At 38.0% G+C, this 27,026-nt stretch overlaps 1 protein-coding gene and 2 pseudogenes across 1 annotated transcript; 1 reads left to right on the forward strand and 2 right to left on the reverse strand.

Moving 5' to 3' along the window:
- Window positions 1-2,980: 2,980 nt before the first annotated feature.
- Window positions 2,981-5,314, forward strand: LOC114736370 (aldehyde dehydrogenase family 3 member F1-like; annotated as a pseudogene).
- A 1,866-nt stretch (window positions 5,315-7,180) lies between these two features.
- Window positions 7,181-16,023, reverse strand: LOC114736366 (extensin-2-like; annotated as a pseudogene).
- A 3,775-nt stretch (window positions 16,024-19,798) lies between these two features.
- On the reverse strand, window positions 19,799-24,804 carry LOC114736372 (E3 ubiquitin-protein ligase BIG BROTHER). The gene is made up of 8 exons (XM_028924157.1): window positions 24,176-24,804; window positions 23,368-23,536; window positions 22,826-23,057; window positions 21,932-21,966; window positions 21,787-21,831; window positions 21,132-21,259; window positions 20,292-20,400; window positions 19,799-20,169 (listed from the first exon to the last, which is right to left on the reverse strand). Exons 2-8 carry the CDS (start codon window positions 23,506-23,508, stop codon window positions 20,116-20,118), a joined length of 744 nt encoding a protein of 247 aa, XP_028779990.1. The 5' UTR covers window positions 23,509-23,536; window positions 24,176-24,804; the 3' UTR covers window positions 19,799-20,115.
- Between the last annotated feature and the right edge of the window lie 2,222 nt (window positions 24,805-27,026).

The raw sequence follows: 27,026 nt of genomic DNA on the forward strand, positions 1-27,026 counted from the left end.
TGATGTACTTCAAGTGTTTATGTGATTCTCAGGTTAAAAAAAAAAGAGTTTAAGTGATTCTACCTTCCAAAGGAGGTCAATAAATCATTATGAAATTTAATTTTGCTGCTTAAAATGTAATTTTAAGAAAACTAAGCTCAAATTTTCAATCAAGAAGCTAATAAGTACTCCGTGAATAATATTTTTTTTTTGGTTACAATGAATAATACATATTGGTTCTGCAATTAATAAGAGCCCCCACATTTAAGAAAAAAATTAATGCACTTTATGTTTTACTCCTAACCACGACAAATGCCCCATCTGCACGGATAGAAGAATTTTTTTTTTTGGACTGAAGATAGAAGCATTTATTTACACATGTATGTTATGTCACTTCTGCCCATTATCAGCGGGGCCAGCAATCAGATTGCCGGTGATAATTCATTAAAATCAAATTAAAATTATGATAACGAACTGAAAAAACAATTACAGGAATAAAAATTCAGGTTTGGAATGCTTAAGTGCTTTAAGCACCAATAACATTTCGTGAAACACGTATATTTTCTTCAATTAAGCAGCGATGTCTTGAAAATAGTAATTTTTTAGTTGAGCCCAAAGTACCATTGTTGGTACCCGAATACTCCTGGCCTAGTGGTGACTGGCTAGGCCACAAGTGAGGCGAGTCTCTGCTCTTTGAGGGCAGGGGTTCGAATCCTCACTTGTTAAAAAGGGTACCGGGGAGGGCTTTACTTGTCGCCCGGCCCGAATCTGGACTAGTCGATCGCTCGGGTACAACTGGTTCAAAGAGGCTGGGGCCCAGAAAAGGCGCGGTTGGATACCGGATGGTTTATACAAAAAAAAAAAGTACCATTGTTGGTGGCGGTGACCAATCCTGATACACTATAGTAATTATTTTTTACAAAAAAATAATTATTGATATGTTTAAAACGAAAATTGGTTTTTTTTTTATATAATTGATATGTACCACTATATTTCCTACTATACTACAACAATTTATCAGAAATTCAGTACTAGGGAAGGTGATTAACCCATTAAAGTTATTTGAAAACAACTAATTTTTTAAATTATTTATTTTAAAACTATGAATTATATTTTTGAGAATTAAAAAGGGAAATTATATTACCCTTAAGATAGAGACAATCTTAAAAATTTACAATTAATGTCTCACTTAGTAACTTATGATAATAATCACCCATTCTTTTAAAAAGTGATTTATAGTAATAGATACCCAAATAATATATGCATTTAGAAAAGTGTGTTGTGCGTTATTATGCAAAAGCCATATGTAAGATAAAAATATAGTCTTATGTTGCACTAAGAAAGTATGATCCACAATCTGAAAAGTACAGTTTTATTTGATTTAAAAGAATTTATGTATCACATATTTCAAGAGATAATATGAAAAGTACAGTCTTATTTTTATGCAATACATATTAGATTTAAAAACTGATAGATTTTTTTTAATAAAACATGACCATTAAATTATGCTCCAATACATTCATTTGATGAAATGTTTGATTTTCTAGACCATCTAAAAGTTGCACTGAACTCTAATTTATCTGAATTCAAGTTAAATCGACCCACAAATAGGAGACAATTTGTTGGCGGCAGCACCAAAATTCTCCAAGATCTAGCAGATCTTCCACCTCCTCTATAATGCTAGGCAAACCCTGTTGACAGCAACACCTGCAGAGAACGGTAAATCCGAGTCGTGTCTTACAGACACTGTCCTTAAGAGTTATTCCGCAACTACCGGCAAAGCAAGAAGCGGCACTCCCCAGGATTAAACGGATTCTTCCTGTAAGAACAGGGTGAGCAGAACAGCAAAAGGTAAAAGAACTCAGGAAGGCAGAACACCAGAGGAGGGAAGAGAGTTGCCAGAAAGCTCAGAGCACGGCGATCCCCCTTTGAACTTCTGTCTCATGCCCCTTTTATAGGCTACGGATCACAATACCATTGGGCACATTTAAACGCGCTTAATGATAATTAACTCATAATTAAAAGAGCGGTTTCAAGTAGTAATTAACTTGTTTAATGACTATTTAAGGAGAATAAAGTCTTCGGTTACGAACATTGAAGAGGCATAATTATAATTAAAATTTAGATAGATATTTCCAATAAAGTGCCCAGTACTGCATTTGACTCGTGCACAAAGGGATGAGGGGAAATTGCCAGATTTGTCTCCGGTGGCTCATTGTGCGCGTAAGTCCACTCCTCTTCTTGGCCTATTTGGTAGCCCAAGACCACTTATTACTTGGACCCTCACAATCCCAAACAATATGGGACTCTTCCTTTGACACACCCACACATAATATTTACAACACAATTTCTTAAAAAATATTTTCTATGTTGAGCTAAGTCATGTATTATTAGGTGCAATAAATAAATATATAAAATATAGGGCGGCTACTTACTTTCATTCAGCCCAGCACATCAGTTTAAAAGAAGCCAATTCAAGAGTTGTCAATTGTGTTATAATAAATGAATCAAGTGGATTAGGATAGTTTCACATATAATATCACATTATATATACTTGCATGAATTGTTTAAAAATAAATATATTTCATTAAAAGAATAAAAATAAATAAGTTTATTATAAAAAACTAGATGGGGAGCGACTAAGACGGAGTGGAATGATTAGGGAAAAAAGGAATGCATTTTTTATATCGCAAGTAATTTGAATTCTGAGTACTCTGTACTCCTGTCGAGTATATCTACACGTGCTGAGATTAAAAAGAGAAGACAATGTGAACAGGACAACTTTTGAGGGAGGGTAATTAATATTTGCTATAATACATGCAGTGAGGTGGCTGTGAACCTCTTAAATAAGTGATGCTGGTAGAAGGTGTGGAAGATGATAGAAAACAATATGACGAAGACGAGAGATTTATGAGAATGAATGAGACTCATACATACTGTACTTTATTTAGGTTCAGGCGAGAGTGGCCAGTCACTTTCGTGGATGAAAGTTAAAACAGATCAAGTTGAAAGGGAAAATGAAGTGGGCCTCTCATCCACTGTAATTGCTCTTGATCACAGCGATGTGGGGCTGAAACAGAGATAAATAGAGGCAGGGGAAAGGAAGAGCAGCAAGAAAATGGAGAGAGAACTGGAAAGCCTGAGGGAGTATTATGGCACTGGCGAGACCAAAGGAGCTTCTTGGAGAGCGTCACAGCTTGAAGGCTTACGTGCTTTCCTCACCCACAAACAACATGACATCTTCCAAGCTCTCATGCTGGATCTTGGAAAACATCATATCGAGTCTTTTGAGACGAGATCAGTTCCCTCTCATTCTGTTTCAAACACTGCTTCAAGTCCCTGAATCTCGCTTTGAAGCATCTGAAAGAATGGATGTCACCCAAAAAGGTAACAATCGAGCAGTATGTTATTACCTCTTAAGCGTGAAAATCTTGCAAAGTAATATATCAGTACACATGAGAAATCTGTTCAACTCAACTGTGATGTTGATAGGCTGATTTACCATGAATAGCACTCCTTACAAGTGCAGAAATTGTTGCGGAGCCTTTGGGTCTGGTGCTCATTATATCATCTTGGAACTTCCCCTTTGGTGAGAATGAGCCACCCACTTAATTACAACCAAAAATCATGTTTAAGGCATCTATTCTGGAAGATATATGCCTAATGTCTTTATTTCACTAATAATAATCATTAGGATTGTCGTTAGAGCCACTGATAGGAGCAGTAGCTGCTGGGAACACAGTAGTCCTAAAGCCTTTAGAGCTATCCTCTGCAAGTGCCTCTCTGCTAGCCTCTGCCCTCCCAAGTTACTTGGACAACAGAGCCATTAAGGTCATCCAAGGAGGCCCAGAAGTGGCCGAGCAATTACTTTTCCAAAATGGGACAAGATCTTCTTCACTGGTACCCATAATTGACACGCTCATCATCATCATCATCACGACTCCTGTCTTTCTCTTTCTTCTTAATCTGGCACTATATGCAGGAAGTCCACGTGTGGGACGAATTGTGATGTCAGCGGCAGCGAAACATCTGACACCAGTGACTTTGGAGCTGGGGGAAAATGCCCTGCCGTCGTTGATTCCCTATCCTCTTCTTGGGACAGAGAAGTATCTCACAAGTTCAATTTATTCAAGTACGCTAACAACTGTTTCTCTTAATGAACAATACACTTACTGGAAGTTACTGTTGCTTTTTGTTGTTAAACTGCCAAGGTGGCTGTAAAACGAATTATTGTGGGAAAATTTGGGACTTGTGCTGGTCAAGCATGCATTGCAATTGATTATATTCTTGTTGAAAAGGAATTCGCTTCAACATTGGTACGTTTCCCCAGCAGTTTTCTACCATTCAGCAGCAAATTTGTGTGCCATATATAGTTACTCTAGTCTTCCTTAGGTGGAGTTGATGAAGGTTGGGATCAAAAAGATGTTGGGAGAAAAGCCATCAGAATCCAACACCATTGCCAGGATAATTAATAAACAGCACTTCTTCAGACTGAAGAATCTTCTTTCGGATCCAAGGGTCAAAGAATCTGTAATTTATGGCGGCTCAATGGACGAAGAACACTTGTAATTGTTTGCTAAATAAATCAATTAGTTGTTTCACCATATCTTCTCTGCCAGGAAAAACAGCTTGACGTGCGCAAATAATTTGCAGATTTATTGAACCAACAATCTTGGTGGATCCCCCATTGAAGCACATCAAGGCCTAAGCCTCTTGCCCTCTACGTGTTCACCAAAAACCAAACCCTTCAGGGGAGAATGGTGTCCGAAACATCATCTGGAAGTGTGACGTTCAACGATGCAATTCTTCAAGTATGTATTCATATGCTACCGCTTGTCTCTGCAACTTATCAAATGTTGAGTAATATGAGATCTTTAATTTTCATTTAGAAAAGTAATACTTTGATTTTTTGTGTGTGGTGCAGTATGCGGCGGACAGCTTGCCATTTGGGGGAGTTGGGGAAAGTGGGTTTGGGAACTACCACGGGAAGTTCTCGTTTGATACATTCAGCCACAAGAAGGGCATTGTGAGAAGAAGCTTCCTCACTGATTTCTGGTTTAGGTATCCTCCATGGACAACCACTAAGTTTCAGGAACTTGAGAAGTCTTACAATTATGACTATCTGGGATTGCTTCTCGTTTTGCTCGGCTTAAAGACATCTCCAAAACATCTTTGATCCTTTCTTGTTGCATCTCTTCTCACCTGTCCCTGCAATTGGTTGATCTATTTGTAAGTTGTTCGCCATTATTCCTAATTTATCCTTTTCTTTTCTGTGCCTTGTCATGTGTTGAATACGAGTACTATATATAGTGTAAAAGTTAATCCATTAACCAGCGTTTGGATGGTTTTTCTGGCATAATAAAATTAAGTAATGAAAAAACTATATTGAGATTGAAAGAGTTTTTTCTCGCAATTAGGAGCTTCATATTAGTCGAAAGTACTAGATACTAAATAACCTATTTTTAAAAAAAAATGGAGTAATAAAGAAAGTAAGTCTATGGCCAAATAAAAAAGAAAAATATATGATTTTTTTATATCCAAATTTTTTCTTAGCTTTAGATTCAATCTTTAAATTTTAATTTAAAATAATTTAATGTGTAGCTCCTTAATTCGAAACAACCCAATCTCTACAATTTTCCGATTCAAAATAAATCAGCGTAATTCAACTTCTAAACGCATAAACACTACAGCTGAATGATAATTAGTAAAAGTTTGAGGATTGAATTGATAACAGAGAAAATTAGGGACGAACAAGTTATATATTCTGCAGAATAAAAATAAAAACCTGCCAAGGATATAGATTATTATATTATGCTTCCTTTTATCAGTAAATTGTCAGGATGGCCAAGTGGTCTAAGGCGCCAGACTCATCAAGTCCCGGTCTTCGAAAGGGGGCGTGGGTTCACATCCCACTTCTAGCGACATTTTAACATCCATTTTGCTTCTCTCATTTTACGTGATGAGCTTTTAATAATGTTCATAACTTCAGATGGGAACGAGAGAAGGCGCCAGTCAGCACCCCATTGAAAAATATTATCATAGATGATTTCTGAATTTTCCCACCAGAAGACTCAGCAACTTCGAGCATATTAATCATACCTTGCCTTCATACCCATGAAAGCCTCCAAGCCAGATGCCATAGTTGCTCTAACGCAGGATCGATTGAATGAATAACTCTAACTAGAGGCTGAATTAAAATTCTATGTAGGGACCATGAAGGAGGTGGAGCGGCACAATTACTGCTGACTCAAGTTTCATATCTGAGCAGCATCCATTGCCAGACTTCCTTAGTGATTGAGTTGGATTATGCGGAGCGTTTTTCACTTGATTGAGTCCGAAAGAATTACTAGCTACCATGCCCTGCAATTTGATGTTTCCCATCGTATGGACTTCATGACTCTCTTGCTTTCTCCCTAACCTCTGGACAGGGATATTCAATAGCAGATTGGTTAGTTGTTCATGCTTCTAAGGAAGTGGGCCCTAAGGGACTAGTTCTTGAATGAGCACATATTTAGAAAACAAAATTTTAACAGTTTTTTTAAGCCATATGATTTAGTTTTTTTTTTTTTGAAAGCATATGATTCAGTTATTTAGATCTTATAATGAGGAACAGAGGTAGTAACATTGAAGTTAATAGACTATGCACTAATTTTGATGTAAAATTTTAGAGGATATACATTATAAGAAATATATATTATTTGAAAGGCAAAAAAGCGATAACATTATCTCGTTTCGAGCTTGCGCATGGGCCAAATGAATCTTTTAATCAAGCCAAGGCAGGTATGTTTATTGAAGGGGCAACAATTTTTGGGGAAAAGGAAGAAGAAAAGAGTAGGGAAGTTGTGAATATAGCATCTAACTGACAACATGGCTGGTGATGTCCAATAGCACAACGTAACAGATTAAAGATGAATCTGCTGTTAGTTGTACATATATTTGCAAGCTTGGCGCTCAGCTCATATGTGAATGGTATGTTATATCGTAACGGGATGGGATAAATAATGAGCATTTTGTACTCGTTAGTTAATAGTATTTATAAAAACAAAGTGATCCGTCTATAAGCATATTTTGGTTTTGATTGATATTTTTGGCGAATGTTGATTATTAATCGTTCAAAATTGAGTTCTTGGGATCCTAAATTTTGTTACTATGCGATGTCAAAAAATAGAAATCCTAGTCAACTCTAACAAATCATGATATATGAAACATAAATAAATCAAGAAATCAAACTCTTTCATAATAGTTGACAATATAACAAATGGTATCGCATAGACAATCACACCGAGGGATGCACCATAAGATGTTCACTTTAATGTGCACCCTATTATTCAGAAAAGATTTTATACAAACATAAATAATGGATATAAAATTATCATTGAAACAATTCAAATTGGTTTGAGAGCAAGCTTAGCAAATATTAGGGTATGGAGACTAGTAGTAGGTAGGAGGTGAAGGAGGAGGTGATTTATAGTAGTAACGTGGAGGAGAGGGTGACGAGGGAGGTGGAGAGTTGTATCCATATGGTGGCAATGGTGAAGGAGAAGGAGGTGGCAGAGACTTATAGACGTATGGTGGAGGAGGTGAGGGAGATGGTGGAGGTGGTGATTTGTAAACATATGGCGGAGGAGGTGAGGGAGATGGTGGAGGTGGGGACTTGTAGACATAAGGAGGAGGTGGTGATGGGGATGGGGGTGGTGGAGACTTGTACACATATGGTGGTGGTGGTGGTGAGGGAGATGGTGGAGGTGGTGATTTGTAAACATATGGAGGAGGAGGTGAGGGGGACGGTAGAGGTGGGGACTTGTAGACGTAAGGAGGAGGTGGTGATGGGGATGGTGGAGGTGGTGATTTGTAAACATATGGTGGAGGAGGTGAGGGGGACGGTGGAGGTGGGGACTTGTAGACGTAAGGAGGAGGTGATGATGGGGATGGAGGTGGTGGAGACTTGTACACATATGGTGGTGGTGGTGAGGGAGATGGTGGAGGTGGTGATTTATAAACATATGGCGGAGGAGGTGAGGGGGATGGTGGAGGTGGGGACTTGTAGACGTAAGGAGGAGGTGGTGATGGGGATGGAGGTGGTGGAGACTTGTAGACATATGGTGGTGGCGGTGATGGAGATGGGGGTGGTGGAGACTTGTATACATAGGGTGGTGGTGGTGAAGGAGATGGTGGGGGTGGTGATTTATAAAGATATGGTGGAGGAGGTGAAGGGGATGGTGGAGGTGGGGACTTGTGGATGTAGGGAGGAGGTGGGGATGGGGATGGAGGTGGTGGAGACTTGTACACATATGGTGGTGGTGGTGGTGAGGGAGATGGTGGAGGTGGAGACTTATAGACATATGGAGGGGGTGGAGAAGGTGATGGAGGAGGAGGAGACTTATATAGATAAGGTGGTGGTGGTGGGGATGGGGATGGAGGGGGTGGGGACTTATAGCCGTATGGAGGATATTTGCGAACTGGAGGGGAGGGTGGAGGTGGAGATTTGTAGACGTAGGGGCGTGCTGCATACTTTGGTGGTGAAGAAGGCTTGTAATGGTAGGGTGGACGGTGTTCATAATAAGAGCCATATTCAGCATTTACACTGATAGCAACCAGGCATAGCGCCACTGCCAGTGTGAGTCCTGGCCACTGCCTCGCCCCCATTGAGCTTCCCAGCTTCTCTCTCTCTCTGTACTTCCCTGTTTGCTTCATCTATCCTCCATTCTTACCCTTTATATAGTCGCAGTCCTTCACCATGGCTTCCAAAAAATTATTAGTTTAATGCGTTGACACAGCCTGGCACCAATGCTTTCAGAGTCTGAACTGGCTGGCTTGCAAATTAAAATTGAAATCGTGGCCGGGCTGACACAGTCAAGGGAGGGAGTTGGTGAGGACAAACATGGCTGCATGAGTGGGAGAATTTCATGGCTATTATTATATAATATCGTTTAAACGCGTCGGAGATCACATATTCTGATCTTTTCTTCATCATTTGTTCATTTTATTAAAGGTGTAAGCTAATTCTTCTTATTTATCACTTAGTGTGAAACAGCAACTCTTCTAATGTGCAATCTTCTCTGCTTTAATTTCTTCCAAATGGCATATATTACATAAGGTCGCCTGTCACTTGGCCTAACGGGCAAATATTGTAATTGAAGAAAGGGCTAAAGGTCTACTCCTAAAGATGATCCCGCAAAGGCAAGCCGCAAGTTTTATGGAAACACAGAGACAGGCGTTCAATCTCGTATTCTGTGATTTCATTAGACTCTCGTTTTATGACAAGTGTTTTGAGTTTTATCCTAGTGCATATCTTTATTACCATCTCCATGCCTTAATATAAGAGTTCGTTGAGAATGAATTTAGTAATAAATATAAAACTTGGATTTGTCTCCCAATTTTATAATTCATTCATTAAAGTACTTCAATTGATTACACATATTAAGAGGATTTGCACCCAAGCTGGTTATGATTAAAAAGATACCGTAAAAAAATAAACTCATATTTATTACAAATAGCTAGTTTAATTAATTTTTTAAATTTATTTGTATTAATTAAGTAGCTCTTATATTAAAAATTGTAAGTTGCATTATGTTGACCCTTTTTATCATATTAATTACAGTTTTCAAAACTCCCCATTTCAATTTTTATTCCTGTGCAGAAGTGTCTCATCTCGATTGCAAATTCTGAATTCCATTTTCAATTTTTTTCCCAACAAACTCTTTGTTCTTTCACTAATAATTTCAGCAACATATTGTACCCATATATACAAGCTTCGCATTAGAACATGCTTTGCAGCTGGGACGTCCCCCCCCCCCCAAAACAAGATAGTACGGTGTACATGTTCGTCTTCTTTAAGATGAAAACGACAAGAACTAGGTCGTATTGTTTAGACATTAAACATATTTCATCAGCTGCTGATCGAACACGTTTTGTTACCTTAAAATATTGTTGTTTAGAACTAGTACCTTCGGTGTCGCTTTTCGCTGACTTTTTTTCCGTACGCGGTGCCGAAAATACTCGCCTTAAAAATATCTTGTCCAATCAAAAGCTACTATCTTCGGTACTTAATATAAGAATTAGTTAATTAATTTAAATAGATTAAAAAATTAATTAAGTTAATTATTTATAATAAACAAGTGTTGTATTTTTAAAATATCCTTATTAATTAAGTGTATTTGTTGGAACTACTATTATTACAAGGACTGTCTTAGAAAAAAATGAATTGAAATTTTATTTAGAACCAAAATAAAAATCAAATGAATTCTTATATTAAGCACCGGAGGTAGTATTTCTTTCCATATTTTCTTGAATAAATGAGGTGTTTTTTTTATTGGCAAGTTAACGTCAGATGATCGAGAAACGAAATCCAACAAGTTGAAAATTTCACCGTCGGCTGTCGGGAAGGGTTTACGCTTGTTCCATTTAGGTGGAATCGATGAAGGTCTGGAACTCTGGACCAGAAACGAATTGGTGCTAAAGTACCTTCTTTTGGCAAAAGGGTTAAAAGTAGTTTTATGTGAATATAAATAATTCGTAGGTTTATTTATTGAACCAACAAGCTGGGTTCAACGAACTTTAATTTCTTTCGATTATTATTTTGCCGCCATGAGTTGGTATAGGTGTGAGATATGACCGTATTTATAAGGAATTAAACTTGATTATAATGGTAAGTAATGCAAGGAACACAAAAACAAAACACTTGAGAGATTAAGAATAGCGTCTGATTGTCTGAAACATCATTTGAAAGTTTGACTTTTATCTTCTCGTCCAACTCCTACGTCTAATAAGGTCTTAATATTTCGATGTTCACATGGCAAATTGTCCTTGGACGCAATCAAATGAGGCAACCACCAGAACACCGTTTTCGTTGCTCTTCCACATTTCAAAATGTCTCAACTTTATAGGCACTCCACTTTATAAATCTTCACGGAGTTTTAAGTATGATGAAGTGTTTTGTGCTAATATTCTTATTGTACTTCTGAACACACCATAACTTTTATTTTTTTTGGCCAATGCACAAGTTTACAGTTAATAAAAAATATTATAAATATTTTTTGGCTAGGACGCTGTTATCAATATTAAGTATATGGTCGAATAAACAATAATATTTATCTGAATAGGTCATTCCTATTAATAACAATTGTTCATTATAAAAAATCAATTAACTACTTTATAATTTATAATCAAGAAATTTCATGTACATTCCTCAATTTAATATTGAGATAGTGTAATTCCGGAAAAATAATTATATTTTAATTAAGATTTGATCAATAACAATGATGTTATGTGTAAAAAAAATGAAAAGAACATAATTTTTCAATACCATCACTATAAAATATAAAATTACAGTTAGGCTCCTTTGTGCAACCTTGTTCTAGCTGGAAATATCAGGGGGAAAAATCAACCCAATATTAAAATGAATCAATTTTGTTGTACCAAAACAAAAGGCCAAATTTGGTTAATTAGGCCTACTTAACTTGCACATCGCTTTTTTTTTTCCCTATAATTATGACTTTTTAAAATTAAAACCCTAATTTGTTCCTTTTCACGTGGAGATAACGACCAGAAACGAACTTCAAAAGGTTGATATTACGAATGTTATTAGTTATGATGAAGCCAAATGATATACTTTACTGTTTTGGTTATGAAATTGTCTTATATCGATACAGCCGTTGATGATGTAATTGAGATAAATAATTTTAATACTTTCAAGTTTGTTTCTATCTAGTGCAACTCAATCCTTACACATGGTCTATTATATGCTGCATTATTTAGAGTAAGAACGATGGTTGGATTGAAAATTATTGTGGATGGGAGTGAATGTGGAAGTAAGCACAAAACCAAAAATATCGTGCCGAAGGAAAATATTCTAATAATGTTGAAGTGATACATGTAATGGAATGATATAATAATGTTGATTTAGTTTAAGTTTATGATGATTTTTACGTTGTTGTTAACAATCGAATCTCATTAATTTTACTTTATGTGGTTGTACGTGTCAGCATAGAGATTAGAGATAGTTAAAGTTAATTACATGAATGGTGTACATGTAATCTAATATGAGCCAGCATTTCGTGCGACACAAGGACAGCTAGCAATTAATACATACAATATTATTAGTCAATGAAGAATACATTTGTAAACATTTATAACCTCCGATAAATATATTCATCACAATAATATAGAACTAAAATTGTTGAATATTATAAGAGCGAGACTATTATATTAATTTCTTGAAAATATTTTATACACTACAATTTAAACTGTGTTGCAACAATTGCTTTCAACACAACTGATAGCAGATCATAATCAAATGATGTTATAACAATTCATGACATGGCTTATAAATGTTAATACTAGTGCCTAACATCATTTTTGCCTCTCCCACGTGCTTTTCCGTTTAGGATACATGGAGTAAGTGAGTTATAAATTTTAAAAAGAATTAGAATTAGAAGTGTTAATGATAAAAGCTAGAAATTAAGTAAACATGAACAAAAAATACGCATATTTTATTTTGATTAGAAAAAAGTCCATTAAATGTGTAAACTTATGCATCTAACTTTTCTTCCAAAATATATTTAGTTGATATATTGATCTACACTACCCCACTAATACCTAAATCCCTTGACCACAAGTTACCTTGCATTCATATGAAAAGATCAAGACCAAAAATCAGAAAATAAGCTGAAACCTGATGAAGATATGAGACTTTTCTTTTACTGAACCAAATGAAATGAGGTGGTTAGATAATTAATATTAGCCTTAAACTCAGAATATGTAAAATTTTGTTGCGCAGTGCCGCAGTGCATCCTTAAGCCACCGGGAACAAAGGGCATAAAATATTAACAGTATAGTGTTGGTATAATATTTTTCTTTTATCTTTAAAATAATGGTTGACTACTCTATCAAATTTTAATTATATGACTCAACTTCGCAGGAAGATATCATAATAGAATGAAGAAAATAAAGTTAATTTAAAACGAACAAATTAAAACATTTAATATACTAGTTCATGAAACCACAATTTAAATTTCACTAGGAAACAAATCAAAATAAAAAGGGGTTACAATGTGATTAAGGAAAGCCGAACACCATACCATAAACAATATTATTCATGAACATCGTAAAGGAAAATAGAAAGAGTAAATTTAACAATTTTATTGAGGCAATTCGAATTAACTTGGTTAAAAAAAATGCTTAATAAACTTTTGGACGTAAAGGTGAGTTGTGGAGGCAAGGATATGGCGACTTGAAGACACAAGGACAAGCTGGAGACTTGAGAGTAGTATGGAGAGGATGGAGATTTGAAGGGAGAGGTGGGAACTAGTAGACATGTGGAGGAGGAGGTGATGGAGATGATAGGGGTGGAGCCTTATAGACAGATAGAGGTGGTGGGGAATGTGAAGGAGGCGGAGATAACTTGTAAACACGGGGTGGAGGAGGTGAGGGAGATGGTGGTGGAGAAGACTTAGGGACATGTGGGGGTGGTGGAGAATGTGAAGGAGGGGGAGGGGACTTATAGACATGTGGAGGAGGAGGTGATAGAGATAGTGGAGGAGGTGACTTGGGGACATGTGGGGGGTGGAGTAGAGAATATGAAGGAGGAGGAGGGGACTTGACATGCGGAGGAGGAGGTGATGGAGATAGTGGTGGAGGAGACTTAGGAATATGTGAGGGTGGTGGAGAATGTGAAGGAGGGGGAGGGGACTTGTAGACATGTGGAGGAGGAGGTGATGGAGATGGTGGAGGAGGTGACTTGAGGACATGTGGGGGTGGTGGAGAATATAAAGGAGGGGGAGGGGACTTGACGTGCGGAGGAGGAGGTGATGGAGATGGTGGTGGAGGAGACTTAGGGACATATGGGGGTGGTAGAGAATGTGAAGGAGGGGGAGGGGACTTGTAGACACTTGGAGGAGGAGGTGACTTGGAGACATGCGGGGGAGGTGGAGAATGTGAAGGAGGAGGTGACTTGGGGACATGTGGGGGTGGTGGAGAATATGAAGGAGGGGAGGGGACTTGACATGTGGAGGAGGAGGTGATGGAGATGGTGGTGGAGGAGACTTAGGGACATGTGGGGGTGGTGGAGAATGTGAAGGAGGGGGAGGAGACTTGTAGACATGTGGAGGAGGAGGTGATGGAGATGGTGGAGGAGGTGACTGGGGACATGGGGGGTGGTGGAGAATATGAAGGAGGGGGAGGGGACTTGACATGCGGAGGAGGAGGTGATGAAGATGGTGGTGGAGGAGACTTAGGGACATGTGGAGGTGGTGGAAAATGTGAAGGAGGGGGGGGACTTGTAGACATGTGGAGGAGGAGGTGACTTAGGGACATGTGGGGGTGGTGGAGAATATGATGGAGGGGGAGGGGACTTGTAGACACGTGGAGGAGGAGGTGATGGAGATGGTGGAGGAGGTGACTTGGGGACATGTGGGGGAGATGGAGAATGTGAAGGAGGAGGTGACTTGGGGACATGTGGGGGTGGTGGAGAATGTGAAGGAGGGGGAGGGGACTTGTAGACATGTGGAGGAGGAGGTGATGGAGATGGTGGAGGAGGTGACTTGGGGACATGGGGGGGTGGTGGAGAATATGAAGGAGGGGGAGGGGACTTGACATGCGGAGGAGGAGGTGATGAAGATGGTGGTGGAGGAGACTTAGGGACATGTGGAGGTGGTGGAAAATGTGAAGGAGGGGGAGGGGACTTGTAGACATGTGGAGGAGGAGGTGACTTAGGGACATGTGGGGGTGGTGGAGAATATGATGGAGGGGGAGGGGACTTGTAGACACGTGGAGGAGGAGGTGATGGAGATGGTGGAGGAGGTGACTTGGGGACATGTGGGGGTGGTGGAGAATGTGAAGGAGGGGGAGGGGACTTGTAGACATGTGGAGGAGGTGACTTGAGGACATGTGAAGGTGGTGGAGAATATGAAGGAGGGGAGGGGACTTGACATGCGGAGGAGGAGGAGGTGATGGAGATGGTGGTGGAGAGACTTAGGGACATTTGAGGGGGTGGTGGAGAATGTGAAGGAAGGGGAGGAGACTTGTAGACACGTGGAGGAGGAGGTGACTTGGGGACATGTGGGGGTGGTGGAGAATGTGAAGGAGGGGGAGGAGACTTGTAGGCACGTGGAGGAGGAGGTGATAGAGATGGTGGTGGAGGAGACTTAGGGACATATGGGGGTGGTGGAGAATGTGAAGGATGGGGAGGAGACTTGTAGACATGTGGAGGAGGAGGTGACTTGGGGATATGTGAGGGTGGTGGAGAATATGAAGGAGGAGGAGGGGACTTGACATGCGGAGGAGGAGGTGATGGAGATGGTGGTGGAGGAGACTTAGGGACATATGGGGGTGGTGGAGAATGTGAAGGAAGGGGAGGAGACTTGTAGACACGTGGAGGAGGAGGTGACTTGGGACATGTGAGGGTGGTGGAGAATATGAAGGAGGAGGAGGGGACTTGACATGCGGAGGAGGAGGTGATGGAGATGGTGGTGGAGGAGACTTAGGGACATGTGGGGGTGGTGGAGAATGTGAAGGAAGGGGAGGAGACTTGTAGACACGTGGAGGAGGAGGTGACTTAGGGACATGTGGGGGTGGTGGAGAATATGAAGGAGGAGGAGGGGACTTGACATGCGGAGGAGGAGGTGATGGAGATGGTAGTGGAGGAGACTTAGGGATATGTGGGGGTAGTGGAGAATGCGAAGGAGAAGGAGGAGGGGCCTTGTAAACACGGGGTGAAGGAGGAGGTAATGGTGATGGCAGGGGAGGTGACTTTGGGATATGTGGGGGTAAGGACAGAGGGGGTGGTGACTTATGAATATACGAAGGTGGTGGTAGTGATGGAAGAGGAGGTGACTTATGAGAAGATGGTGGGTGGGGGCGGGGCTTGGGGTTTGGGTGGGGGTGTGGTTTTTGATGAGAGGGTGGATGGTTGTCGCGATGTGGTGGAGCACGGTTGTGGTGGTAGGGTGGTTGTTTGTCGTCAGCACTAACACTGATAGCAACTAGGGAAATGGTCGCTGCCAATATGAGTAGAGGCCACTGCCTCGGCCCTTTCCTGGTTCCCATCTTCTTTTGCCTTTCTCCAATTCTCTATGCTTGCTTCCCACAATGTGGATTCCAACCCTTTATATAGTTGAAGCCCTGCACCACGTCTGATTAGATTTCTTAGCTGAAGGCATTGACAGCCTGGAATCTTCATGAATTAATGCTACAAATTACGGTTTCTTGTTTTTGGGTCCAGAAACAATTCACACTTGAACTTGAGATCCAAGTCTCCCATTCATTTGATAGTTCCCACAATATAGGCTAAAGATCCAAGTCAAAAGAGAGAGTGGGTGAGGACATGGCTGAATGAGAACTTGATGGATATGTTAAATTATTGCAGAAGCGTGTCTGAGCAGTTAGTTTTGATATTTTTCTTCGCATTTTAGACACCACAGGTGACCGTGGGAAATTTTAGAAGTGTGGCATACAGATATACAACGTCGACCTGTACGCAAGTGTTTCTTCATTTTTTAGTAGTATATGGTTTCTTTGGATGGTAACACTAAATCTTAGCACAACGTTGTTGGCGAATGAACTGCCTCAGCTTACCAGACGTCTCTGCATATACTTATTGAAGTAAATTATCCATTATTAAAAGACCGTTCCTCTATTTTGCTGATGTCCATTAGCTAATGAGCATTAATTTGATGGCGTTCGTCATAAAATTGTCTCTTGCATTGCAATTTACTGTTCCTATGATAATAGCGAGCGTTAATTGATCTGTTGTAACATCTTTCCACATGCAGTCATAATATATAATGTAGTGTGTGTGTGTACTGAATCAATTGTTTAATTATTACCATAAAGCATATTCGGAGTCGGTGCACCAACCTTCAATTTTGTAGAGCTTACCGTAATGTTCTAACATGTTACCCTCGCTGACTTCCCTTCAGTTAGATCCCGCCCCAGAAAACAAGGGCAAAAATGAACCCTTTGCTTCCACATGTCTTCTACTTTCTCGGCTACAACGGGGCTCGTTCCATATGATAACTGAGAAGGAAGTACCATTGGTGCAGACAGTAAAGCAATTATTAATATTGATCAAGGCAGGAACGTACCATAGTCTGCGGATTAACATTTTGTGGGGGCAAAAAAGACTGAATTAGTGCTTTTGGTATAACAGCTTTTTTATTGCGGATACGTCTTCCTTCCTGTGATTCGGTCTAAAATACAGAATTACTAGGCTATGATAAGAAAATCAAAGGGAATTCTATGACGTTTATAGCTTCAAAAGCTCCCCTGCAGTTCTAAAATTCTATATCAGAACTCCCATCATTGTGTTCTTACAAAAAAAAGCCTGCGGTTGGTTATAGATATCTGAGCTCACATGTGAAAGGGGTTCGTCTTATCTATGATAGTGAGATTAAAAACCGAAGTCTTCATATATAGGCACATTTATGTCTATATATATTGAAACATATTTCAGGCGGTGATCTTTCATTTTAATGTTCCTTCATAAATTTTTGTTTAGGGGCATCTTTAAGTGTAGGTTTGCTGACTTACATCATATTGTACAACGTCCAGTTTAATGCAGGTTATAATAATTTTAAGTGAGAGTTTTTTCTTTGCACATTTCCCTCCTCTCAAAACAGAAAAATTGCTGGAGGAAAGAACGAAAGTTCAAATATTTGTAGAAAACACAGCTCACGCAGGAGCAACTGAAAGGTGATTTACAGGGACATTTTTGCTTTCAACCTCTGGGTGATGAATTATGTAGTCGGCAATTTTATGACTTGTGATGAACTTTTATTCGGGGATCTCTTCATGCACATATTTCCAGAATGAATCACCTTCTCCACCTATACAAACGTGGCAAACACAACAATAATGCATTATTTAAACTTCCCAAAACTTGGCCTAAAAGTCAACTTTATTCCACGCCATGTATGTGATTTTATTGTTATTCCTTTCTTATTTATAACGCCAACAAACCCAGATAAACCAATTCATATATCCATATATAATGTAAAAAATTTAATCATTTGTACTGTTTGTACACCATAAATAATTCATTTTATTTTTCAAAATATATACTTTTCCGTCTTTAATATAAGACCTATTTAACTAATTTGATTAGATTATGGAAGTTAGGTAAGTTAGTTAATTATAAGAAATATGACATGTTTTTTTTAAAACATTATAATTATCTTCCTTAACATCCTTTCTCTCTCTTCTACTTGATTATGGTTGAAGGAGTATCCATTGGGGTAATTTAGGAAAAACTAACAAATATGAGAAATAGATCTTACATTTAGGATCAAAATCAACTCTGCAATTAGATCCTATATCTAGGAACGGAAGAGTATAATATATGACCAATTTTGGATTATTTATTAAATTAATACAACTCCAATTCCAATGTTCAATATAAGTTGATATCTTGGCGATGTGGCAAAGTTACGATCATTTCATTAAAATAATAAATAAGTACTATCGCATGTTTTCTTGAGATCCAATTATGGCAGCAATCAATTTTGGATGAGCACTCTAGGTTCATCAGATCTGAATTATCTATATCTCATTTGAATGATATGGATTTAATTTCTTTTTTATTTTTATTTATTCAAAATAATTATTTTAATGCATATACGATTTAAAATAGAGATAATCTCTTAATTATTATTCTTTCAAAAGATAATTTTTTCTATTTAAAAATAATTAATTAAAGATTTTAAATCTGGACTGCTTAAATCAGACAATGATAGTTTAGATCTGATGAGCTTATGATATTTAAAATGATGAGCACTGAAACTGGTTCCATTATGACATCTATAGTACTTACAGTTGAAACTTATGGACTGATTTGATTGGTAAAAGTTACTCAGATTTTTAACATATGAACTAAATAAGAAGTTTACTTTAATTCTAAATATAAATTTTTAATTTATTTTATCTTTCAAATTTATAATTTTCTCCTAAAATGTCACTATTAATTGCATATGTACAGAAATTTATTAATGAATTATTCCAAAAATAATAATTAATAATGGTGTTTTAAGAAAGCCAACACCGATTATATTTATTACAAATAATTAACTTAATTAATTTTTTTTAATACTCTCAAATTAATTATTTAACTTTTATATGAAAAACAAAAGATTCTTATGTAAATTAAAAAAATACCACAGAAGGTAACTATTTAATATTTATCATTTAAGGGTGTTTGGGTTATGCTAAAAGTGCTTTTCAAAAACACTTTTTTATAAATTGAAACAAACTCCTTCACGTATTTAATTCATATATCGTAAACCATGATTTTGCTTTTATCCAAACTTCCCCTTAATCGTTGACATTATCACTGCTATCACATCATTAAATAAGAGACTTAATGATAGTATTTTTGGCATCTGAGATCAAGATTTGAAAGGATAAACATGAGTTGTGCGCAAGTCTTAAATGGAGATTGCTTTTGGAGTCAGATAGCGTCTGCACAATGAGATCATTCGTATCTTTTAAGACAACAATCATCAAAGATGCGTTTTAGTGTGCGCAGTCCCTCTCTAATTCTGCATTAATTTTGATTCTTCAGCTTGATCCCCCCGGTATAAACTAACTTGTGATCATAAATTACATGACTTTTTACACGATTTTGAATTTAACTGTCTTTAAGCATATAACAACATTAGCTTATACATGCCTTCCACATATGATGATTTTCTTTTTTTCTTTTTGGACCAAACACATGATGATTTTCAGTTTTTTCATTATCACTACGTTCATACATCCCCTTTAGGATTGAGTATGATAACTTAGCCTTCAAGGAAGCTACAGACCTAATTTTAGCACAACAAATTTCCGTTAAAATAGCCTGAAGTTGTGGCAACATGTCGAGTTGACATATGCAGGTGAAACGAAGGCACGCTATAAAAATACGATAACAAATCCAGCCTCTCCAACACAACTATCATGCATGTTCATAGACCCATTTTTTATTCTCTCCCCCCACCCCCTAGAGCTAACCCACGTTAAAGCTCTCATGTGCACGCAGTAGATTCTAGAAACCCCACGAGATAATACCTGACAGGAAAAAGAAACCAAATAATTTTGTTTCCACCTAGATACCCAAAGGGAAACACGAATGGGTGCAGATCTCTTGCATTCACTGGCTGGTGATCATTTGCGTTTTGATGTATCAGCAAACACCTCCGTGTAACATATAGGGCAAGCCTTTAATAGAAAAGAAGCAAAAACAAGCAAGAAGATAAAAAGGTCAGCTATTTCAGCGGATAGCAATTGAGTACTGCCAGAATGGGGTGAGTTCTTGACAAGTATGAACTCCTTGGTCTTACCTTGTTGATGCTAAGCCATGTTGTTGCACACGCAGCATGATAGACATGTTTGCATGGTAAGGTGATCCGTTTTTCCCCTCTCCTATATTCCATTTGGCAAATCACACATCTGAAGCAGAAGATAAATCAGATCAACAAATTAAATAAACAAGAGACTTCTAGATACTTTAGCTGAGGAATAAATCCGTTTTTCCCCTCAGACACATATATAATAGACGTGAGAAGGAATAATGGAACTGCTCTAAATCATACCACAAGCATATATCCTAAGGGTTCAAGTGTCATACTTGGTCTTTTTGCTGCCTACTTGAGTGAGGAGTGTGTGTGTGTGGGCATGTGGGAATTGAAATGCAGAACTTATATTACAACAAACAGATCAGTACAAAATTTCATCAGTCGAACAAAGCAGATCTTTCATCACCCAACATCTCGCTCTAGTTTGATGTAAGATGATCAAAGATGCAAAAGTTGCTATCTGTATTCCCAGCTAATAAGAAGAATTTGTCCTGCAGATTTCCTTCATACTCCACTTTATTCTTTAACTTGTAATCCACACACGCTATGGAACCAAATATTTCAGAAAAGCTAGCAAGACGTAAATTCAGTGACTAAAGATAAACTCCTAAAGCAGAATTTTTAATCCTGGCAAATAGCTCAAAGCACCAGGACAAATTAAATTGCTTAAAAACAATTAGCATGCAGCAAAGAAGTATTGATCTTCAAAAATTAGAAGCAAAAAATTGGTAGATCCAGGAAGAAAATATTGATACAAAAAAAAAATTGAAATGAAATTAGAAGAAAAATAGCACTAGAGAGGGAAAAGTGCAAACCTAACATTACCTCTCATCCCGTGATTTTTTGCGTGAAAAAATCCCACACTTGTACTTTGAAACTGGAAGCAAAGAGATCTGTTCTTGGGAGAGACCACGGTTTTGACTTCCAACAGCCTCCCCTAACTCAAGTAATTCCTGAAAAGGTAATATTTTCTATGTAAGAAGAAATGTAAAGAAATAAGCACGGCCTAAATAGTCAAAAGTCCTGTTACTGTTAGGAAACTTTCCAATGCAAATGTTTCTTAATCAACCGTTCTACTTAATGCAATCAAGAGATGTCTATTAGATGAAGCATCATGGATTTTACAGTTGCAATTTAGCTAGTAAGGAGATATAATAAGAATATCAGATTGTTTGTGAAGTGATTTGGCCAAACAATGTTGTCCTCAAGAGTAATTGCCTCTATGGGGCACAATGGTAAATACAAGAGGGTATGGTTTTCTACTGTAGAGGAGCACAACTCAACAACCAAAGTAATAGTAATTAAGTAGTCACAAAAGTAGGCTTATATGAGTAAATAGTTTATATTGCAAGACTAATTATGTGCATTTCTAGAACATTGACTTTATACTCCGAAAAAAACAGGCATGTAACAGCTCTAATTTGAGGAAGAGAAATATAAAGACTTGTAACACGAAGAATTTTTAGCCACCCATTCCAACCTCATAGGACATGTTGTCAAGATCAATATTGTCTTGCCAAGTGACCTGCAAAGTTTTGAAAAACTCCTCAGATCATCTTGTATACTGCTTCTTAAATATTCAATGCAGTTAATAATTTTATAAACCAAGACTTCAGACGAAATACCTGATAGTCATGGGAACGATGATGTCTTCTTGGACCTGGAATGAAGAAAATATGTTATTTAAGTTAAACCAAAAGCACTTATACTATATGTAGATTCAAAGTGACAAATGGCAAGGTGACAAGAAAATCTACAACAGAGGGAAAAACTCAAAAAGGTTAAGGGTCCTATAAGATTTATGATAAATAAACACTATGTTATATGGACTAACATCGCAGTTGGACTCTTCATTAATTAAAGTAATTTCAATCTTGTTTCTCTATTTCGGTAATTGAAAGGAAAAAATGTCCCAAAAAAAAATTAATTTCATCATTTCACATAGAAAACAATGAGTGCTTACAAATGTTTAGAATTTATTTCCTTTCTAGCAATGATTAGTGAAGACATACATAGTGTAGCTGAAAGAAAATCTCATTTATAAGACAGCAGAAGTTTCAATATCACAAAAAAGGTTACAAAATATAAAAGCAGAGATACTAGACTAATTGAAGTAACTTCACTTCCTCAATATGAACAAAGGCTCTGTAGTTCAGCTAGTAGGTTCAAGCAGATACTTCCATGTGCAGGAAGCCGTACTCTTAAAAATACTAATGTAGACCAATATTAGTGAACAGGATGCTTAATTCTCCTACAGCAGTTTTCAACACATTGTGATGTGCATGCAGGAATTAGGACTACAGAAACTTACTCAACACCAAGTACAGAAGAGTGAATATAAACCGCAAGTGCCATGCACTTTCTGAGGAGTGCACACTTGGTCAAAACAGAGTGAATGAACAAAACCATCTTACATTTGGTCACCCCAAACATGAATATAATTTTTTTTTTAATGCTGCTAGTGCAATGGGCTTCTGTATATCAAGAAAATCGTCTCCAAATGAAAATCAAGAACTTACATTCAACAGAATTGTCTCGAGCAGTGGTGTTCACACCTTCACCCCATTCTGCACTTTCTGCTGCAGCATGTTCACCAAATATTGATGTGTTCTCTAAAGGCCTTCTGTGCTCATCCACCCGTCGGTCATGACTATTCACCTCATAACCATCACTGTAATGATAATATGAAGTATTCTCAGGCTCAGCTAGGCCAAACTTGTAGAAACTTGTAGTTGATGGGTACAAGCTCTCCTGTGAATATTAAAGTAGATTTTTAGCACTTCATGCCTATTAACGTTTCAGGTTGCATTCCATTAATAAACATTAAGAAAAATTTCAAATACAGATAAGTATGCAGTGGACTGTCTTATTATGTATATATAAAGAAATTTAGTCAGTTTAATATGGTAAATTTGGTGAGTGAAGCAGTATATATCAAACTAAGCAAAGTCTTCCCAGCGAATCCACATAGACAAAGTGAGAAAGAAAAGAGTACAATAGTTTCCGTCAACCGGAGCACATAATTTCTCAAATAAAATCTAGTTTGTGTCTTTGTAGGCACCTGAGAATGTGAAGCACCAGAAAAAATGAAATTGACGTGTTCGTAGGTTAGACCTTCAAAATATTCAATAAAGCTTCCTGCTGTATTGTAGGGGTAACTGATATTGTTGCAGTGGACCTCCATGTGTGTGTTCCAACTCATTTTGAATTCTTTCCGTCAGACAATCACTCTGCAGCGTGAAATATACAGTCAAGTACAAGCATATGCATATTAATGCAAAGGCAATGGGGCGCAAATGCAAAAATACATAAAGGCTTCTGTTCAAACACATATTTGCATCAAATATGGGAACCTGATCCACGGATTTATAAACAAACTTCTTGCAATTCACTTAGACAACAATCAGTGTCCTATAATTGAGCTACTCCTAAAAAACTAAACCTGCATAATTTAAATTGGTACTGATATTCAGTGCATAGCATATAAACGAGAAGCCAAAGGTGTTTTGATGGTTATAAGCTTAAACTTTCAAGACTGCTTATTTTCTGCAATCTCAACTCTCAAGCATCATATCCCACCATCAAGCATGCTTAATTAATCATTCGACATCCGAATCATTAGACGCAAATTCATTCAAATCAGTCCAACAAATCCATACGAAATGTGTATTGTTTCGCTGTTCAGAAAATGTATTAATATCAAGTTGAAGTACAAATATTTAACCTTTGAAGGCAAAATAGATATTAAATGAGCTCTAGAAAAAATCAAGCGACTCCGTTACAGGTGTGACTCATCAATCGAGATTTCGCTATTCAGTGCTGTGCACTTTCCAAAGAAACAAACTAGAAAGCAGAAACCGCAGGAGTACCTTTTTGGCCCTATCACTCTCGAACGTCAAGGATTTTCCCCCCGGACTATCGGAAGAAAAATTTCAGGAGCTTTCACGACTCTATTGCAAGATCATCCGTAAGTAATATGCGTGGTTAGTTCTGAGAGTGAATGGATCGTAATCAGGAAAGTAGGAAAGACCAACAATGGTAAGCATCTAAAAATTCGGATGAGATGAAGAGCAGGAAAGCTCGATCTGATACTAAAGGTATATGGTAGGTATTAAAGTGCCGACAACGATCCCTTTGGCAGATACCTTCTCTCGCTCACACAACAGCGGATGAGGATGAGAATGAGAATGAGAGCGGCTTTCTTAAAGAATGGCTTTGTTTTGTAGCTCCTCTCTCTGCCCCATTTCTCTCTCTAGGTGTGTGTGTGTGTGGGGCTTTTCTCAGTGGTTTCAGGAACACGCCAACTTCGTTAGATAGATCATGATCAGCTGCATCGCACCTATTCTTCAACTGTTGCTGTTTTCGTTTTCCATTTTTCTTTTTTGTTAGTTCTCCGACTAGCACCTCAGAAAGAGGCAGAGAGAGACGAGAAAAAGAAAGTTTGCTCTTTTATGAAAATTATGCATGATACCTCTGCGGAATAGAAGCAGGAGTTAAACTACTTTCGTGTAATTATTTGATTTCGAGTAAATTACGAACGCTCCAATCGAAATATGAATTGAAGGTGGCAGTTGTACTCCTATTATTAAGATGATGGCAAGTAGACCCCATGAATAAGTTTACTCAACAATATTCAAGCACCGAGATTAAATGGGTTCTTACTCCTTACCGTTAATGTTTTGACAGAGAGAGAGAGAGAGATTAGATTCCCATTGGAGACAATCTTTAGTGGTTGGCCAGCGTTCAGAAATTGAATTGTGAGAGATAAGTGTGGTTAAAAGGCGGTGACCAAACAAAAAAATCCCAACTAATTTGTGACAAGCCAAGCTTCCTTTTTCAACCAATCTTTTTTAAAGAACCAAAAAAAAAACTTTTTTTAATCTAGCAAGCCCTGCAGTTCTTATTCTTGTAACTAGAAGAAGCATGCTGGTTCATGGAAATGCAACTTAAATGTGCCAAGTCATAGCCACGAAAGTATAGCCAAACAGCCCAACTCATTCCTCCAACCTCAAATTCCAGTGTTGAATTTTGATGGCAACGAAATGCAAATGTGTGTGTAGAGTTTGAGAAGATCCAGAGAATTTTAAATTAATATGTGAATGTGGGATCATGGCATGATTAGCATCTACGTGGAAGGGGCATATGAAAGAAAGCACATCAGAATCTGATGTAGTGAGAGAAGAAGAAGAAATGAAAAAGGCTGTGAACTGAAAGCGTGGCATGTGAGAGAGAGAAGAGGGATCGATAACATAGATAATTGAGGAGGCACGAGAATGAAACAAAAAGCATGGCGTGCAAGCCAAGTGAACCCCCCAGACGCATCATTATATTCTCTTCTCATCCTTTTTGTCTGCAACGCCACACAGACAAAACACACAGTTGGCCATTACTACTACCACACCCAGGCACACATGATTCTTCCTCCAACGACAACGCACTCTGCTCAACAATGGTCGCATCTTTCTACCAAAACCCATAAAGAACATTATAAAGAGAGTTCATGGACAAAAATAAAGCAGCACGCTTGTAAAAGCTTATCAAGAGAGATATTGCCACCTGTGGGGTAGTTGTCATTGCTTAATCGTGTTATTCTTGGTCAAGAAGCAATGATTAAATCTCAAATTAGGAAACTAATTATGATAGACCAAGTTAAATATGGGCCTAATCAGGATTCACCCTCTCAAGTATCTCGGCCTGCACGGGGATGTATATATGATGCCCAAGAAATAAATTTCACCACGGGAAGCTCCCCTGCCCCCCGGGGAATCATTCTTGAAGATTTTATCAGCCAAATCCAATGCGTATGAATGAATGATGGGTCTTGCCTAAAGACGAGCCTCAATAGGGCAGCATTTTCTCACTTCTTTAAAACTTGAAACAAACATTACCACCGTATGAGCGTACGATGGTTCACGGATCAATACATGATTTTATGGTCAATTTGCATGTAATTTTTATCAAAAAATCAATCAAAATCATGATCAAAGACTTTGGTTAGAGTCTAATTTATTATTACAAATCATCGTTAGTGACGCATGATTACCACATTAGCAATACGTAATCTTCAAAGACTTGATCAAAATTAATCATACTTTTATCAAGCTTTAACTAAAGTTAACTATTCAGGTAAAAAAACTAAAGTTAACTATGACCACAAAAATAATAACAAAAATTGACGATTTCCACGGTAGCTACTCTCACCAAAAACATGGATTCTGAAATCCGTGCTTTGATTTTACAAGGCGGAAAGGAAACAACTTCTCATGAGTTTCAAGGGTTCTCTGGCATACGAACGAAATTGTGGATACTATGAATTATCGAAAGAATAGATACTCCAAAAAACTCAAGTCAAGTGGTTTTCCCTATAAAACCGTGGTCTAACAGCAAGACAAATAATCAAAAGACAAAGGGAAAATAGGGAGATCTGAGAGATAAAATTGGCCAAATGCGATGGCCCTCGTGAAGATACCCTGGAACCCCCAGCACCAAAGGTGGATTCATTTGGGAACTCAGCTTGCATTAAGGCGAGATACCAACTGTGTTTTAATTGCCACTTGGTGGGGTGAGATTAACAGTTACGTGCTGTGCCTGGCATCCAAATGTAAGAACCACCAATCCACAGTGCATCACATTGTACAGTAGAATTAATTAAATTTAAGAGCAGGGCCATAGGTGTTCTTTAATCGAGACAAGTAGGAATAGTACGTAGAAACTCAGCTG

This window comes from Neltuma alba, unplaced genomic scaffold, assembly GCF_004799145.2.
Source record: "Neltuma alba isolate B1F8T4 unplaced genomic scaffold, ASM479914v2 tig00013332_pilon, whole genome shotgun sequence".
NCBI lineage: Eukaryota > Viridiplantae > Streptophyta > Magnoliopsida > Fabales > Fabaceae > Neltuma > Neltuma alba.